This window comes from Chiloscyllium plagiosum, chromosome 3 (genome assembly GCF_004010195.1).
Source record: "Chiloscyllium plagiosum isolate BGI_BamShark_2017 chromosome 3, ASM401019v2, whole genome shotgun sequence".
NCBI lineage: Eukaryota > Metazoa > Chordata > Chondrichthyes > Orectolobiformes > Hemiscylliidae > Chiloscyllium > Chiloscyllium plagiosum.
The window spans coordinates 50,036,101-50,055,398 of NC_057712.1; the positions used below are offsets into that span (position 1 = coordinate 50,036,101).

The following is a 19,298-nucleotide window of genomic DNA, read 5'->3' on the forward strand; positions in this document are numbered from 1 at the left end:
CTTTTCCAGCAATAAAGTTTCAACTTTGATCTCCAGCATCTGCAGATCTCACTTTCTCCTCGAAGATTTCAACCTACTGCGAATCCTCTTACAAGGATGCCTTCCTTGAAGAAGCTCTCTGCCTCTCTCTACAAAGATTTCAGTGAGTCCCTCTCTCACTGCACACCCCAGGTCATCTCCTCTGCCAACTCCCCTCCTCCAAGTCCCTCCTCCCTACCTTTTATCTTCTCCTGCTGAACACTCTCTGCTCATTCCTGAAGAAGGGCCTGTGCCCGAAACGTCGAATCTCCTGTTCCCTGGATGCTGCCTGACCTGCTGTGCTGTTCCAGCAATAAAGTTTCAACTTTGATCTCCAGCATCTGCAGACCTCACTTTCTCCAGTTAAGTGGAACAGTCAATCTTCCGCAGTTACACCAGCATCATTCCTCACCTTTCCCTCCACTACATCGATGACTGTATCAGCGCCACCTCGTGCTCCCACGAGGAGGTTGTACAGGTCATTAACTTCACCAACTCAATCCATCCCAACCTTACCTTCACCTGGACCATCTCAGACACCTCCCTCCCCTTCCTGGACCTCTTCACCTCCATCAATGGTAACTGACTCAACACGGAAATCTTCTACAAACCCATCGACTCCCTCAGCTGCCTGGACTACACCTCGTCCCACCCTGACTCCTGTAAAAACGCTATCCCTTATTCCTAATTCCTCCGCCGCATCTGCTCCCAGGAGGGCCAGTTCCACCACAGAACATACCAGATGGCCTCCTTTTTCAAAGATCACATTTTCCCCTAGCATGTGGTCGATGATGCTCTCCAGCACATCTCATCCACTTCCCGTACCTCCGTCCTCAAGCCTCACCTCTCGCACCACAACAAGGACAGAACCCCAACCTCAGTCCCAACCCTCGAACTCAGCACCACCTTCCTAACCTGCAATCTTCTTCCTGACCTCTCCGCCCCCAACCGCACTCCTGCCTATCACCCTCACCTTTACCTCCTTCCACCTATTACATTTCCAACGCCACTCCCCCATGTCCCTCCTCCCTACCTTTTATCTTAGCCTGCTTGGCACACCTTCCTCGTTCCTGAATAAGGGCTCATGCCCAAAACGTCGATTCTCCTGCTCCTTGGACGCTGCCTGACCTGCTGCGCTTTTCCAGCAACACATTTTCAGCTCAGAACCCCAACGGTCTTCACCTTCCACCCCACCAACTTCTGTATACACTGCATCATTCTCTGCCATTTCCGCCACTTCCAAATAGACCCCACCACGGAAGATGTATTTTCCTCCCCACCCCATCTGCTTTCAGTGAAGACCATCCCTTCCATGACTCTCTTGTCAAGTCCACACGCACCCCTCCATCCCCTCCCCTCCCGACACCTTCCCATGCCACCACAGGAATTGCAAAACCTGCACCCACACCCCACACCTCACCCCTCACCTCCAAAAGAGCCTTCCACATCTATCAGAGATTTACCTGCACTTCCACATGTCATTTACTCTATCCATTGCTTCCAATGCAGTCTCCCCTACATTGGGGAGACAGGATGCTGACTTAGATTAGATTAGATTAGATTAGATTACAGTGTGGAAACAGGCCCTTCGGCTCAACAAGTCCACACCGACCCGCCGAAGCGCAAACCACCCATACATTTACCCCTTACCTAACACTACGGGCAATTTAGCATGGCCGATTCACCTGACCTGCACATCTTTGGACTGTGGGAGGAAACCGGAGCACCCGGAGGAAACCCACGCAAACACAGGGAGAACGTGCAATCTCCACACAGTCAGTCGCCTGAGTCGGGAATTGAACCCGGGTCTCAGGCGCTGTGAGGCAGCAGTGCTAACCACTGTGCCACCATGCCGCCCACTTGCAGCATGCTTCAGAGAACTCCCCCTCCCACTCCACCAAGGACGTGCAGGTCCTGGGCCTCCTCCATCACCACATCCTAACCACCCAACTCCTGGAAGAAGAACACCTCTTCTTCCCCTTGGTACCCTCCAATCACACGGCATCAAGGTGGACTTCACTAGTTTCCTCATTTCCCCTCCCCTGCCCTTATCCCAGTTCCAACACTCCAACTCGGCACTGATCTCATGACCTGTCCTACCTGTCCACTTTTCTTCCCACCTACCCGCTCCACCATCCTCTCTGACCTATCGCCATTAAGCCACCTCCATCTACCTATCTCACTCTCAGCTACCGTCCCCCCCAAGACTTACCACCCTCCCATTTATCTCTCCACCCCTTCGGCTCATAAGTCTCATTCCTGATGAAGGGCTCTTGTCGATTCTCCTGCTCCTCAGATGCTGCCTGACCTGCTATGCTTTTCCAGCATCACACTCTCGACTCTGATCTCCAGCATCTGCAGTCTTCACGTTCACCTTACTGGTTCATTCCCCCACCTGCAGCAGATGCACTCTAGGAGATATATCCTTCAGGACTCAGACAATTCAAATCAGTAATGATATTAATATTCTTGGTGATGGATATTGAAGACTCCCATCCACAGTCCATTCTCTAGTCTTGTTACCCTCGGTGCCTCCTCTAAGCCATGTTTAATATACTTAATAATCTGCTGCAGGATTCCTTGGCCATGTTTTTTCTGATGTCAAGGGAATTCACGGGGTCCAGAGTCAATGTTAAGTAGTCCCAAGGCATTATTAACTGATTGTAAATCACTGTGTCCACCAACTCTGGTACTCAGGGAGGTGATGGAGGAATTTGACTGTAAGATATGATTCTACAATAATAACTGTGTCTGGCTGTTGCCTGATTAAGTTTGAGGGATAACTCTCTAAATTTTGGCACAAGGTCCTGGGTGTCAGTTAGGAAGTGTAAGCAGCATTGACAGAGCAGGATTTGCATATTTCCAGGGCCTGAGTTGATGCAGGATGCCGTTCAGTTTCATTTGAATGTGTCTTTTCTATAAGGATTTTGTAGAATAAAGGCTTGCTTTTGACAGTCAACCCTAATATTGTAAATACAAAATATCAAGCAAGATTATCTGACTGTTGGAAGAAAGCAGAGTTAATGGTTTGAGTTCTGATGAAGCCAACTTGAAAGTCACCGCACTCTGAAAATGATAAAGGCGTGGATAAGAGTTTCAGCACCAAATAAGCTGAGGCGGGGGAGGAGGCAACCACTAACAGTTTGCTGGCAGTAAGCTTTCTTGATGATCAACAAAATGTGTGGTCCCATGCTGAATCTGTAGTCAAACAGGACAATATGATTGACAAAAGTTTGATTCTGCCTTTGATAGTAGCTAGGAAAAGGGATGACCTCCAAGGGTAGGGAACAAGGTTTGTGGACAGAAGGGATTCAGTGAGATGGACTGAAGACCAACATTCTCCTAACTTCCTTTGCCGTTGTGCAGATTTCTGAGGTTCATGCACAGTAACAGCTCCCACTTGCAGAAGTCATTGTGTCAGCATACCAGTTTGCGATCACACTGCTTTGAGTGAACATTGCTATAGACCGTGACTTCAGTTTTTTAAATATGTATTCAGAATAAAAGTTTGCACATCCAAAATAATGTTTCACAAATCTGAGCAGAGATTTTCTCAGTTCTAATGATCTGCAGATTTCTAAGCAAACTTTCCTGGTTCAGAAGTTTTGCAAACTAAACCCTTCTGCCGCAGTGACTTGTTCCCTAAACCGCCCTGAACTAAACCTAAGAGGAGCTAAATTTGCTTCTAAACTCAATACCGATGTCTTCTGAATTGAATTTTAAAAACTTGCTCAATCCTAGGTCCTTCTGAAAATTATTGGCATTGTTTCTAATTCAATATTTAACCTACAGAACACCTTTCTACTAACACGGCAGGAGTGTATTAGTTTACACGAAGATACATGCTGGATTTAGTCACTGTTCCAGAAAGACTTTATGACTGTTTTTTTAAAACAAGAAAATCCTGCACAGAAGTAACCGACAGCCACCTGAAATCTAAATTACAATAACATTACAAAATAGTTCTACGCTTTGCTCCAATTGATCACTGGAGAAATAACTGGAAGACTACTCTTCCTTGGGGCTAAATAAGTGGACAAGGATGGGCTCTTTAGTCAACTAGGTCCATGATTTGTCCAAGGGATCCAAGTCTAAGACATGGCCATTTAAGGAGGTGCTCTATTAGAAACTCTATCTCAGTCTCCTCTGAAGATCAAGCTGTACGGTGGGTGATACAGATAGGAAATGTGAAGGACCTGTAAGTCACCAGACCAAGGCACATGTGGGAAGTTGCAATTCCAAATTCTGAGAGATTCCAAACCTCAGCTAACCAATCTTCTGGTCAATGAAATAGAGGCAGGAGACATGGAAGCAGCTAATTATGCTTCACAGAATTAGGGAAAAATAGCACCAAAGTCAGTGTTATTTGTGAATTTGTTTATTCCTTTGCTCTTGACCAGCAAGGATGGTTAGAGAGACCTAGGGAGGACATAGTACCAAGTAGCTTAAGATTCTACAAAGTTCTGCTGTTCTAGCAAATTAAAGATTTGATAGGGAATGGGCTGATCATGATGTTTTGGGGTGTCCTGTGGGACAACCACATACAACTCCTGGGAAAGGTTTGGCGACTGAAGAGATACCTTTTCTTGGTGTGGGGCATAGTTTGAAGTGAGTTTATTGCTATTTGAACAACATATGCCAGCACAAGAACACTGCTAGGGTCATATATATTTAACCTGACACTATGTTGTCCTCCAGGGATCTACTCTAGCCAGTTAATCTATTTCTAGATTACACAATCCATTAGATCTATTGGTCAAAGGCTTGGTGCATAATTCCCAGATGACGAATATGTTCCGTACCATCCATTACTTGCATCAGGAATATTTATGTGCAGTATTTCAGCAGAAGCAATAGATATTGCCTCTCTTGGATACAGTTGGTCAGAAACATCAATTGGCAGCCAATTACATTCCATCCACATGGAGCATTTCCTCTGCCTCTTGTGAAGGTTTTGTTCCACACAACTCAGAACTGGATGGTGCTTTTTTGCTTTCTGCCAACAGTCTACCATTCTTAACCACTGATTCCCACTAACTTAATGAGGATGCATGCACCCAGGAGTAGTCTGCAAGGATTATTTGGGACAAACGTCCTAGACTCTTGGTAGGTCATGGCTTCACTGTAAGAAGGTCTCAAGCCTTCAACTGAAGTACCATTCTCCTTTTATATCTGAGAGTCTACTGAAACCCAGCTGAGGAATCCAAGTAGATAAATGAGCACAGCAAGAGACAAATAGCACCATTTATCTTGCTCCTGTGGAACAGCATTAGGATAAGTCTTGTCCAACATCCAAGACTGTGTAATGCTTATTAAATAATTAAAAATAGAAGAGAGTGACAGATGTCTCTCCCTGAAACTCATTGAAAAGAACCACAGGTCATTGGACTCATCATGTCCATACTGGCCTTCCGCAGCTACTCACAAATTCCCATGCTTCTGCATTAGCCCTTTAAACTTATAAACTTTCTCTCTTCAGATAATAGGCAAAATTTTCGTTTAAAGGCCATGATCAACTAACCTCAGCCACTACTTTCAGGCAATGCATTCCAGGCCCCAACCATCCATTACGTCAAAGACATTGCTCATGTCCTCCTTGCTTCTTTTCCAATCAGTACTCTCTGGATCTTGATTCTTTTGCCAATGGAAAGTTCTTCAATATTGATTTGTCCAGACCCTGATCAATTTTGAAGACTCCATTAAATCCCTTCTCCCAACCTTTTATTTCCACAAGAATAACAGCTTCAGCACCTCCAATTTATCCATATAATTGAGACTCCTCAACCTTGGAATAATTTCTGCCAGTCTCTAATACCTTCACATCCTTCCCAAACAAATGAATTAGTTGGATCCTAAAGATTTGTGGCAACTTCCATCTCAATTTTTCAAATCTCACAACTTATCACCTTTATTGAATTCTGTTCCACAAGTTGCCATGATAAGAACTCTGAGTTGTTAATCTAATATGAAAGCCACTTCACAACAATCACAAGTGACAATAGTGCAAACATATTTCAAATCCTCATGCACATCGCTAAAAGAATAACTCAACATGATCCAAGGTATAGAGATGCCCATGTTGGACTGGGGTGGACAAGGTCAAAAATCACATGACACCAGATTACAGTCCAACAGATTTATTTGAAAATGCAAGCTTTCGGAGCCTCGCTCCTTCTTCAGGTGCTAGTGAGAGAGGGAGACCTTAGACACAGAATTTATAAGTAAAAGATCAAAGGGTCATGCAACCAATGCAAACAGTTAGAATGGAGATGCAGGTTTTGATTGATTAATATGCAAATCCCAGAATTTCTTTCAAGTCACTGCCTTGAGATAACTTAAGGTTTTATCAGCATAAAAGAGGTTACTTCCCAGATCAATGTATTTTAGGTGTGAGGTCTTGTTTAAAGTCTGTCTGTGTCTTAACCTGGAGTCAGACTGGTTTTATTTCCAAAAGAGGAAATATAAAATGCCACTTGGACTGACTGTCGACAAATGTGTGCTTTTTGAACAAAACAGAATGAATCAGCAAATAAATTCACCGCCCCCCCCCCCCATTGTTGTGTGTGTAAGAGAGAGAGAATGCGCGTGCTTGAAAGTGACTGTGTGTGCGCGCGCATGTATGTGAGAGTGAGAGGGTGGAGAGGTGCGTGTGTGTGAGACAGGGCGAAGGCGCGAGAGTCATAGAGATGTACAGCAAGGAAACAGACCCTTTGGTCCAGCCCGTCATGCCGACCAGATATCCTAACCCAATCTAGTCCCACCTGCCAGCACCCGGCCCATATCCCTCCAAACTCTTCCTATTCATATACCCATCCAAGTGCCTCTCAAATGTTGCAATTGTACCAGCCTCCACCACATCCTCTGGCAGCTCATTCCATACACGTACCACCCTCTGCATGAAAAGGTTGCTCCTTAGGTCTCTTTTATATCTTTCCCCTCTCACCTTAAACCTATGCCCTCTAGTTCTGGAGTGTGTGTGTATGTGAGTTTGTGTGTGTGTATGAGAGAGAGAGAGAGAGAGAGAGAGAGAGAGAGAGAGACACAGACAGACAGACAGACAGTGCAGGTGTATGTGTGACAGAGGATCTGTTTGAAAGTGAGTGTATGAGAGAGGGTGTATAATGTGGTGGGGTCACCTGTAGTGTGATCCCGGTTAAGATCGTCCCCATGGGTAGCAAATTTGGTTATCAGCCTCTGCTCAGCGACTCTGCATTGTTGTGTATCCCGATGTCCACCTTGGAGTAGATTTACCCAAAGATCCAAGGCCGAATGTCCTTGACCACTGAAGCGTTCCCCTACTAGGGTAGGGGTAAATCCCTTTCTTACGATTGTTGTGTGGTGTCCATTCATCTGTTGTCATAGCAACTGCATGATTTCGCCAATATACCATGCCTCAGGATATCCTTGCCTGCAGCATAAAAGGTAACAATGTTGGTCGAGTCACGAGTATCTGCTGTGCACATGGTGGGTGGTGTCCCCACGTGTATTGGTAGTATCCACTGTTGACACTCTTGCAGAGGCTGCCCTGATGGGGTTGTATGGGGTGTTCTAGTTGATGTCGTCCTGAAGGCTGGAAACAGTGGTCTGCTGCAAACAATGGTCTGTTTAAAGTTTAGCGGTTGTTTAAAGGTGAGAAGAAGTGGAGGTAGAGGGAAGATTTTGGCACGGTGTTCCTCCTCATTGAAAATGTGTTGCAGGCGTGAAGTACATGGCATAGCCTCTCTGCTCCCAGGAAGTCTCCGATGACAAAGGGTACCCTATCGGTCATATCCGGTGTCTGTCTTCTGAGGAGGTCATTACAGTTTTTCGCTGTGGCACATCGGAACTGGCAATCAATGAGTCGAGCATTGTATCCTGCTCTTATGAGGGCATCCTTCAACACCTTCAGGTGTCCACTGCGTTCCTCCTCATATTAGCAGATTCAGTGTATGTGTACAGCTTGTCTGTAGGGGATGGCATATTAAAATATGTTTAGGATGGAAGCTCAAGAAGTGCAGCATCATCCGTAGGCTTGCCAGAGAGTGAGGTATCTGTCCTAGATGGAGATGTGTGCACCCAAGAATGAGACTGATTCTAAAGAGTTGTCCATAGTAAGTCTAATGGTGGTGAAACTTGTTGATATCATTATGTAGTTGTTTCAATGATTTCTCACCATGAGGCCAAAATGAAGAAAATATCGTCAATGTATCTGGTATGTAGCATTGGTTAGAAGTTTGTGCAGCAAAGGATTCTTGTTCTAACGTGTGCAAGAAAATGCTGGCATATTGGGGTGCAAATTTGATCCCCATGGGTGTTCCACATGTCTGGATGAAGAAGTTGTTGTCGACGATGAAGACGTTGTGGTTGAGGATGAAACAGATGAGTTATGGGATGGTTCCTGGAAATTGCCAATTGTTAGCATTGAATACTGTGGCTGTTGCAGTGATGCTGTTGTCACAGGGGATGCTACTGTAGAGTGCCAAAATGTCCATTATGACAAGGAATGTTCCTGTTCAACTGGTCAGAGGATGCTGAGTTTCTGTAAGAAATCTGTAGTGTTGTGACAGAAGCTTTTTGACGATGGCTCCTCCTTTGTCTGTTGGATTAATGACAATGTTGCAACCGGTCTTGGGAGTATGAATAGTATTGCGTTGTGCTCAGGTCATGTTTTGCGCTACCTCACTATTGTGGCTGATGAATCTGGTATTCACCCATTTCCTCACTGTTTGAGCATACAAGCCCAGGGCAATGGCCCTCCAGAGCAGTCCAAATGGACTCCTCCTTTGGCCTCTCCACCACAGATCTCTCTGTCAACTGTTCCAGTTCATTGCTCGAGTCATTGGGCTCGCTGCTGACATCTTGGAAGAACTCCCGAGCCTCGGTGATCTGATGATTTCCTCTGTGTTTGCCGCAAGACCAATGGGGTCCATTTTGATGGTGGGGCAGAAATTGAGCCTCAACTGAAGACTTCGATCTCATCTGATTGAAGGATATGGTCAGATAAGTTGATGATAGATTTTTCCCATGGTGGTATCGCTTTCCCCTGCGGTGCCAGGGGAGGCTTGGCTACTGCTAGTGGTGAAGCCAAGTTTCTCCAGTCTCTTGTTCTTGGTATGCATATACGGTGTGTAGCTCCACTGTCTCGTCTGCTCAAGGCAGTGACTTGAAAGAAATTCTGAGATTTGCATATTAATCAATCAATCAAAAGCTGCAGCTCCATTCTAACTGATTAAAGATTTAACAGCCATCTTAGGTATGTTGAATTTGTTCACATCTGTTGTATGACCCTTTGATCTTTCACTTATTAATTCTGTGTCTAAGATCTCCCTCTGTCACCAACACCTGAAGGAGGAGTGAGGCTCTGAAAGCTTGTGTTTTCAAATAAACCTGTTGGATAATAGCTTGGTATTGTGTGATTTTTGACCTGATCCAAGGCGAAAGTGGTCACGTTCAGGCAAAAACCTTTAGCTTTGCACAAGCTTAATAATTTCTCAAAGCAAACACTGAGCCACATGATCACAAAAGGTGCAATCCTACATTTGCTCTACAACAGTCAGTTGGGGTAGTAGCAAGGACGGCTCCGAGATTAGGGATGCAAAAGAAATGAAAATTTTCCAACCCAGATTGTTACAGTCCAAGAAACTCAACTCAAGATGCACATACGTGCTCAAGCCAAGAGATGTTATGTGAAAAATGAAGACACACTTGAGGTTATTTATTAAAATAACCCTTTTGAGACCTGAACCAAGTACAACCAAGGGTAATCCGACAAGACAATAAATTCACAACAGCCATAAAGAAATCTGGGCATTCCTTAAACATAGGATGGTTAACAAGAGCAAGAGTGAACGCTACAGTCACACATACATAGCTGATCTTTGATCTCAAACATATTTTTCTATTGACCCCATATTCCTTAATTATCGAGATGAAAAATCTATTGATTTCAGTCTTGATTATATAAAATAAGCATAGTCCCAGACCCAGGAGAAAGTGAGGACTGCAGATGCTGGAGACCAGAGTCGGGAGCATGGTACTTGAAAAGCACAGCAGGTCAGGCATTCCTGATGAAGGACTTATGCCTGAAATGTCAATTCTCCTGCTCCTTGAATGTTGCCTGACCTGCTGTGCTTTTCCAGCACCACACTCGAGAGAGAGAGAGAGAGAGAGATAGACAGAGACAGACAATCACTGGTGTTGGTTTAACCCGAAGGTAACCATGCTTCAAACTAAGGGACAGGTTGAGAAGATGGTCACCCTCAGCCAGAATGGGAACTGAACCTATGCGGTGGATATCACTGGGTATTACAAATCAGCTGTCCAGCCCAGAGCTAGTTGATCCCAATGTCTTGGCTATACCCAAGCTAGGTCTCTGGTGCACAGAATTCTCCAAGCACAATTTTGTCAAAATGGCATGGAGAAGGGGGCTGAGCCCGGGATTCATCTGCTCACGCAGGCTTTTTTCTTACTTCTGCTCTTTTTTTTTGTTTCGTTTTTTAATCATGGAAAGTGACAAGTGAAGGAGGAGGTCACCAGTGACAGTGGCAGCTACGCCAGGATGAGCCAGACACAACTCCATCCTAGCCCAGGGTCTCTTGGCGACTGAGGAATTCCCCAAACTGGACACACAGGCCAGACCAAGGCTTCAGGTCGACAGCTATGTCCAAGTGCCTGAAGGAGGAGGGTGATGGCTTCAGCCCAATGTAGTCTTTCTGTATGGTGGTGTTCGTTTAGTGGTTTTCCAGTGTGGCAGTTTTGTCTCAACGTAGAGGCCTCATCCTCATGTGATCTCCTTTATCTTCAGCGTCCAGGTGTTCCAGTAGCCCACCAAATATCTCATCCAGGAGTGGTCATCTCAGCCCAGCAATCTCCATTCTGTCTTAGGCTTCTGATCTAGTATCCAGCAGCCCAGTGTGACAGTCTCATCCTCAACTGCATCTTCGGGGTATTCCATTGCTCCTAAATTGGCTTTCCCTAAAAGCCCAGGCGCCGTTAACTGAACTGTGATGAACTTTGTCTTAAAATTTGCATTTTTTAAAAATCATTATGTATGACTTCTGTCACTGATGTAGGCACCATGGTAGGGTGACCGACAAAATTTTTCACTGTATTTTTTATGCAAAAGTACATGTGACAATTTCTATTTTATTCACTTATTTCACAAATCTATAATTCATAATGTTATGTAAACAAAAAACATGCTCAAAGTTCACTGAAGTGGTAATGCTTTTCAAAGGAAGAAGTGTAACTCCAATCACAGCTGTTGCAGTTTACCAAAGATTGGTGTCAATGACAATAAACGTATTATATATGCAAATACAATACTGACCTACAGCATTTCCGAAGTAAACTATTCTCAGGGGGTGGGGGGGAAGTGAGTGGTACTTCTGACCAATACAATAGAAAAATGACAAAAATAGCAGCTCCCTATCCACCAGCATCTCAAATTTATTGCCATCTTCATGGGCCAATCTAATAAAGGTCTTCCCTATCTGTGAAATGTCCTTCAGCACTAAAGCCAAGCCAACAATCACTACCTGCAACCTCAGACTCCTCCACAACACTCCACACCATATTCCTGCCCCCACTATCAGCCCACATGCAGCACCCCTGCCTCCACTATGACACCCTCTGCAACCACACCTACACACTGCACCCCCTACCCCACTCAAAGACTTGAGCACAAACTCTCGGCCAATGCAGTACTGAAGGAGTGCTGTACGGTACAAGTATCAGCTTTCAGATGAAACGTAAGAACTAGGAACAAGAGGAAGCAATTCAGTTCTCAAGCCTGCTCTGCCATTCAATATAATCAGTTGATCTCATCTCAGCTTCAGCTCCACTTTCCTGCCTGCTCTCCATAACCCTCGACCCATTACTATTCAAAGATTTGTGCATCTCCTCCTTAAATTTGCTCAATATCTCAGCACCTGCTGCACTCTGGAGAAGTGCATTCCACTGGTGCATGACAATTTGAGAGAACTAATTTCTCCACATATCTGCTGTACCTTATCCTAGAACAGTGACTTGTTCTAGAGTGCCCCACATAAAGAAATACCTTTTCTACGTTAAGCCAGTGCGGTTTATGGAATCTGACTGTGTGCAAATGGATCGAAAATTGGCTTAATAAGAGTAAACAAAGGGTAACAGTCAATAGTTGCCCTTGTGAATGTAAAACTTTTTCAAGTGGTGTTCCACAGAAAAAAACCTGCTGTTTGATTTATACATTAACGATTTGGACTTGAATGTGGGGAGCACAATTGGAAGATCTGCCTGTGTTAGATAGCTGTAAGCTTCAAAATCACTCAGATAGGTTGGTGGAGCAGACAAATGGAAACTGACAGATGGAGGTCAAATCTGCTGAGTATGAGGTAATGCATCAAACAATAAAATGGAATACACAATAAATGAGAATATACTGAGAAGGGTAGATGAAGTGAGAGATCTTAGCATGCATACAGATCTCTAAAGGAAACAATACAGAAGGATAAGGTGGTAAAGAAAGCATATGCAGAAGGTATAGAATAGGTGGCTGCACAATGATGAAATTGTATAAGACACTTCTGAGGCCACAACTGGAGTGTTGTGTGCATTTCTAGTCACCATATTACAGGAGGGACATAATTGCTCTGGAGACGTTGTCAGTTCTTAGAGTCAGAGATGTACAGCATGGAAACAGACTCTTCAGTCCAACCCATCCGTGCCAACCAGATATCCCAACCCAATCTAGTCCCATCTGCCAACACCCGGCCCACATCCCTCCAAACCCTTCCTATTCATATACCCATCCAAATGCCTTTTAAATGTTGCAATTTATCTGATCTAAATCATGCTCAGCTGAACCTCTTGTTTCACAAAACTCAGAACTTAACTCTTTCCCTGCCTGCTTATACCCTATACATATTCTCAGAGAATGCAGAAACGTCCAAAGAATGTTACCAGGGCTGGAGAATTGTAGCTACAAGGAGAGATTGGAGAGGTTGGGGTAGTTTTTCCTTGGAGCAGAGCTGGATGAGGAGTGACATGACTGAGGAACCAAAATTGTGAGAGGTGGAGATAGACAGTAAGAACATGTTTCCTTGCCAGACAGTTTAAAAACCAGGGGTCACAGATTCAGACAAGATGGCAGAAGGATTACAGGAGCCGTGAGGAAAAACATTTTTATGCAGAGAGTGGTGAATTGTCTGGAATTCAGTGCTTGAGTTGGTGGTGGAGGCAGAGAGCCTCAACTCTTTTACAAAGTACCTGAATCTGCGCCGTATACTTTAAACGGTAGGGCAATGGGTCATGTGCAGGAAGTTTGGGTGTCTTTAGGTGAACATGGACTAGATGGAGTGAATAGCCCCTTCTATGTCAGCTATTACAAGGGGGCATAGTTTTAAATTAAGGGGTGGTAGGTATAGGACAGATGTTAGGTGTAGATTCTTTACTCAGCAAGTCATGAGTTCATGGAATGTCCTGCCAGTAGCAGTGGTGGACTCTCCCTCTTTATGGGCATTTAAACAGGCATTGGAGGATAGTGGGCTAGTGTAGGTTAGGTGGGCTTGGATCGGCACAAGATCGAGGGCCAAAGGGCCTGTACTGCGCTGTATTTTTCTATGTTCTATGTCATATCATTTCAAGATTCTGTGGCTGCCAGATTCTTATGCAACAGTAATTAACTTCAAATCAATTTCATTGGCTTTAAAGTGCTTTAGTAATTTATGAGGTTGTGCAAGGTGCATTCTAGGTCTTTCTTCATTTCTATATAATTCCATCTGGTTTATGACACTTGTTTGTTAAACTTTCTCAAAATATCCATTTTCTGTATTAAAGGCACAAATTTAATACGTTGTTGCACAAATGACTGGGGTATTTATTAATCGAGACATAAAGAGGCCATTCAGTCCCTTGCACTTGTTTCAGCATTGGAATATCTATGCATTTTGACTCCACCTATGTGCTGTGTTTGAATAATCACATCACTTAAAATAGAATTGACTGGCATCAGTTTTTACAGGTTTTATTCCTGATGAAGGGCTTTTGCCCGAAACGTCGACTTCGAAGCTCCTTGGATGCTGCCTGAACTGCTGTGCTCTTCCAGCACCACTAATCCAGAATCTGGTTTCCAGCATCTGCAGTCATTGTTTTTATCAGTTTTTACAGGCCACATAACTGAATTTTGTATAGAAACATGACACAAAAATGTAATGTAAATGTCTAGAGCTTGCTTGCTATTTAAAGTAAACTAATAAACAATAGAATTCTAGGAAATGCTCAATAGGTGCAGAGAAAGTAAGGCACAGCATGGTGGCTTATTGATTAGCACTGCTACCTCACAGCACTAGCGACAGAGGTTTGATTCCACCCTTGGGCGACTGTCTGTGGGGAGTTTGCACATTCTCTCTATATCTGCCTGGGTTTCCTGCAGGTGATCGAATTTCCTCCCATAGTTCAAAGATATGCAGGCTAGATGGATTGGCCATGTGAAACACAGGGTTACAGGGATGAGGGGGGTACATTGGGGATGAGTAAGATGCTGTTCACAGGGTTGGTGTGGAGTCAATGGGCTGAAAGGCCCGCTTCTACACTGTAGGAATTCTGTGAAAACACAGTAAACATATCAGGTTGGAATGTGCTCACACACCAGCTTGCTCAAGGATCCCTGTGAATATTTACACAGGCTCCCCACATGAGCCTGGTTACTTCATGATTTGTGGTTGATAAAGGTTGCCAACTTCCCAGGATTGCCCGCAGTCTTCAGGAGTTTCCCGGTGACTGTGGCGAGTGAAACTCGGGTCTGTTGTCCCTGAAGGTTTGTGAAATCGTTTTTTTAAGTCACACAGCCTGGGAAATGAGGGGAGATGGGTGATCTGGTCAGAGCTGACAAACCCTCAACCCCCCCCCTTCCCCTCACAGAGGCCCGGGCCTACCCCAGCGCTCTCACTGCACACACACACAAACAAAACTTAATCAATCATTCACTGATCCACGTAGGCCACTGCTTATAGGTGGTTTGGCCTACCAGTAAAACCAGGGCGAATATGGACCAACCCCACACGGACTCGATTAGAAGCGAACCCATCTCCACACTGCTAGCCCTGTCTCGGACCTGCCGTTCCTACCCCTTGACAACGACGCCTTCCGCCGTCGCATACGCACAGCCCATGTACGCCTTTGCATGCGCATGCGCGCCCAGCGTCCCAAACGCCTGGAAGTCAAAGGGCCGAAAGTTGTTTCTGACTGCTGTCTTTTGACCGCGACAAGTTGGACTTATACACCTCCGCTAACTCTATTATAGTCCCCCATTTATTCACCCACTCGCCTAACGACCACAGACAACTCTAGTCATCACCTGCAAGCCAGCTATCTGTCTTGTACCTGAACGCCATGTAACTTCACTCACCCCACAAATCCACTCTCCCCTTCGACTTATCACCATACGCACCACCCACCCAAAAGCTACCTATTGCCTTCCCTGCTACCTTCTCCCCAACCCCATCCTCCCATTTATCCAACACCCCCCGCCAATCCTGATGAAGGGCTTATGCCTGTAATGTCGATTCTCCTGCTCCTCGAAGCATCTGCATGCCTAACTTTCTCCCACCTCAGGTATTCAGCCACCCATTCCCTAACATGCCTCACTTATCTTCCATTCACCCCTTAACATACCCCACTTATCACCACCTGGAGGGCATAGGAGCAGAATGAGGCCATTCGGCCCAACAAGTCTCTCTCATTCTATCATAGCTGACATGTTTCTCAATCTCATTCTCCAGCCTCCTGTCCATAATGGTTGATCCCCTCACTAATGATGAGTCTCTCTATATCTGTCTTAAATATACTCAATGACTTGGTATGTCTGTAATGTCGATTCTCCTGCTCCTCGAATGCTGCCTGACCTGTGCATTTCCAGCGCCACACTTTTCGACTCTGATCTCAGCATCTGCATGCCTAACTTTCTCCCACCTCAGGTATTCAGCCACCCATTCCCTAACAGGCCTCACTTATCTTCCATTCACCCCTTAACATACCCCACTTATCACCACCTGTAGGGCATAGGAGCAGAATGAGGCCATTCGGCCCAACAAGTCTCTCTCATTCTATCATAGCTGACATGTTTCTCAATCTCATTCTCCAGCCTCCTGTCCATAATGGTTGATCCCCTCACTAATGATGAGTCTCTCTATATCTGTCTTAAATATACTCAATGACTTGGCCTCCACAGACCTTTGAGGCAATGAGACCCATAAATTAAACATCCTCTGGCTGAAGAAATTCCTCCTCACCTCAGTTCGAAAGGGTTGGCCAGTCACTCTGAGGCTGTACCCTTGGATCTCATACTACTGGAAACATCTTCTCCACATCGGATATCCAGACATATCAGTATTCTGTAAGTTTTAATAAGATCCCCTCTTCTAAATTCATCGAGTACAGACCCAGAGCCCTCAACCACTGCTCATATGACAAGGCCTTTACTCCCAGAATCATCCTTATAAACCTCCTCTGGACCTCTCCATCGCCAGCACATCCTTAGATACAGGGCCCAAAACTGATCATAATATTTAAAATTTGATCTAACCAGAGCTTTTTACAGCCTCAGCAGTACATTTTTGCTCTTGTGTGCTAGGCCACTTGAAATGGATGGTAGCATTGAATTTGCCTTCCTAACTGTCCATGGAACCTACATGTTAACCTTAAGTAAGTCCAGAACTATGTCCTTTGCGCTTCAGATTTCTGAAGTCTTTCCCTGTTTAGAAAATAGTCCATTCCTCTGTACTTTCCACAAAATTACATATCCTCAAACTTTCCCATATTGTATTCCATCTACTACTTTTTGCCCATTCTCCTTGACTGTCCACATCCTTCTGTAGCCTCCCTGCTTCCTCAACATGATTGTCGTACCACCTACCTTTGTGTCATGTGCAAACTTAGCAACAATGCCCTCAGATTCTTTTTCCAGATTGTTAATATTTAACACAAATGCTAATGGTTCCAACTGAGCCTGACGAAACTCCATGAGTCACTGGCTGCCATCCTGAAAAAGACATCTTTATCTCCACTCACTGCCTTCTGCCATCAGTCAATCCTCTATCTGGCCAGGTACCTTGTCCCTAACAGCATGGGCTCGTATTAAGCAGCCTACCATGCAACACCTTTACAAAGACATTCAGGAAATCCATATAGATCATGTCCACTCGCTCTCCTTTGTCTAACTTGGTCATTACCTCCTCAATGATTAAGAGATTTGTCAATCATGACCTTCCCTTGACGAAGCAATGCTGAATTCATTCTATTTTACAATGCACTTCTAAGTACTCTGCAATATAATCCTTAGTAATGGATTCTAAAATCTTACCAATGACAGAGGCCAGGCTAACCAACTTATTGTTTCCTGTCTTCTGCCTTCCTCCATTCTTAATCATGAGTGTTACATTAGCCATTTTCCAGTCCTCTGGGCTCCTCCCTGACTCCACTGATTCCTGAAAGATCACCACCAATTCCTTTACAATTTCTTCAATTATCTCCTTCAGGACTCTGGGGTGTCATCTATCTGATCCAGATGGTTTATACATCTTCAAATTCCCTAGCACGTTATTCTTAATCATTCATCGCTGTCCACTAACTCGCTTGAAATTCACACATGCAATGATGTGTTCCACATGAAAACTGATGCAAAGTATCCACAGAGGATCCTCAATTATCCGAAGGACATGGGCAGGGAGTATTTCATTCAGTTAATCGATTCCGGATAATTGAATGCTGGAACACGTAGTTTAGCCGAGCATCGAGACATTGCAATCTTGTCGGATAATCCGATATTCAGATAATCGAATGCTGGATAATCAAGGTTCCCCTGGATATAGTTCCTTCGTCATTTCTTTGGTCCCCATTAGTACTCCTCCAGTCTCATTTTCCAGTGGTCCAATCTCCACTCTTGCCTCTCTCTAACCTTTTAAATGTCTAAAAAAACTCTTACGATCTTCTTTTACATTACTAGGTTACTCTCATATTTCATCTTCTCCAGCCTTACAGCTTTGTTTTTAGTTATCCTCTGCTGGTTTGTTAAAGCTTCCCAAACCTTTGCCTTCTCACTGGTTTTTATCACATTATATGGTTTTCTTTTGCTTTTGGACTGGCTCGACTTGACTTGTTAAGTCCGATTACCTCATCCTTCCTTTAGTATGTTTCTTCTTCCTTGGAATGAATTTCTGCTGTGCCACCTGAATTATTATCATAAACTCCTGCAATTGCTGCTCCACAATCTTCTCTGCTAGGCTCCCTTCCAATTTACTCTGGCCATCTCCTCTCTCACATCGTTACCTTCACTCAACTATAATACAGTTACATCAGATTCAACCATCTCCCTCATATTATGGTGATTGCTCCCTTGAGTTCCTTCCCCTTCAGCTCCTTAATCAAGGCTGCCTTATTACACATCACCAAATCCGGAGCTGCCAATTCATTAGTGGGGTCTAGCACAAGCTGGTCCAAAAAACATCTTGTAAACATTCCACAAATTCTTTTCCTTGAGATACGATACCAACCTAATTTTCCCAGTCCTGCTGTAAATTGAGGTTCCCCATGATTATTATAAAAGTGACTTTCTTACATGTCTTTTCTATGTCCTGATATATTTTCCTCCCCACATCCTGACTACCACTAGGAGATCTGTACACAACTACCATCACGGTCATTTTACCTTTGTGATTTCTCAACTCTACCCACACAGATTCTATGCTTTCCAACTCTTCATCACTTCTTGCTATCAATCGAATTTCATTTTTTATTAGAAAGGCCATCCTACCACCTCTGCTATCTACCTGTCATTTTAATAGGGCATGTCTCCATCATTATTTTGTTCCCCACTATTTAGTTTAAAGCCCTTTTCTCTGCCCTAGTTATGCAATTTGTCAGGATTCTGGTCCCAGAAAGATTCAAGTGGACCTGTCCCATCGAAATAGCTCCCTCCTTCCCCAGTACTAATGCCAATGTCCCATGAATTCAAACCCATTTCCCTTGACACCAATCTTTGAGCCATGCATTTACTTATTTAATTTTGTTGGTCCTGTGCTGATTTAGTTGTCACTCAGGTAGTAATCCAGACATTATTATCTTTTTGGTTCTGCTTTGTAATTTAGCTACTCATATTTCCTCAGCAGAAACTCTTTCCTCTTTCTACCTATATCATTGGTGTCTACATGGACCAAGACAACTTGAACTTATCTCTCCTATTCCTCTTCAGCCCTGTTGAGATATCCTGAACAAGAGCACCAGGCAGACAACATAGCCTACAACTAGGCTTTCTCTCTTCTCCCCCC

The 19,298-nt window shown here is 44.3% G+C and overlaps 1 protein-coding gene across 1 annotated transcript in view; it reads right to left on the reverse strand.

Moving 5' to 3' along the window:
• The window catches only part of lmbrd1 (LMBR1 domain containing 1), a 273,681-nt gene extending 258,501 nt beyond the window's left edge, over nucleotides 1–15,180 (reverse strand). The window contains exon 1 of the mRNA XM_043681689.1: nucleotides 15,002–15,180. Coding sequence (XP_043537624.1) covers nucleotides 15,002–15,061 — 60 coding nt within the window. The 5' untranslated portion in view covers nucleotides 15,062–15,180. The remainder of the gene's footprint in view (nucleotides 1–15,001) is intronic.
• Nucleotides 15,181–19,298: the final 4,118 nt, after the last annotated feature.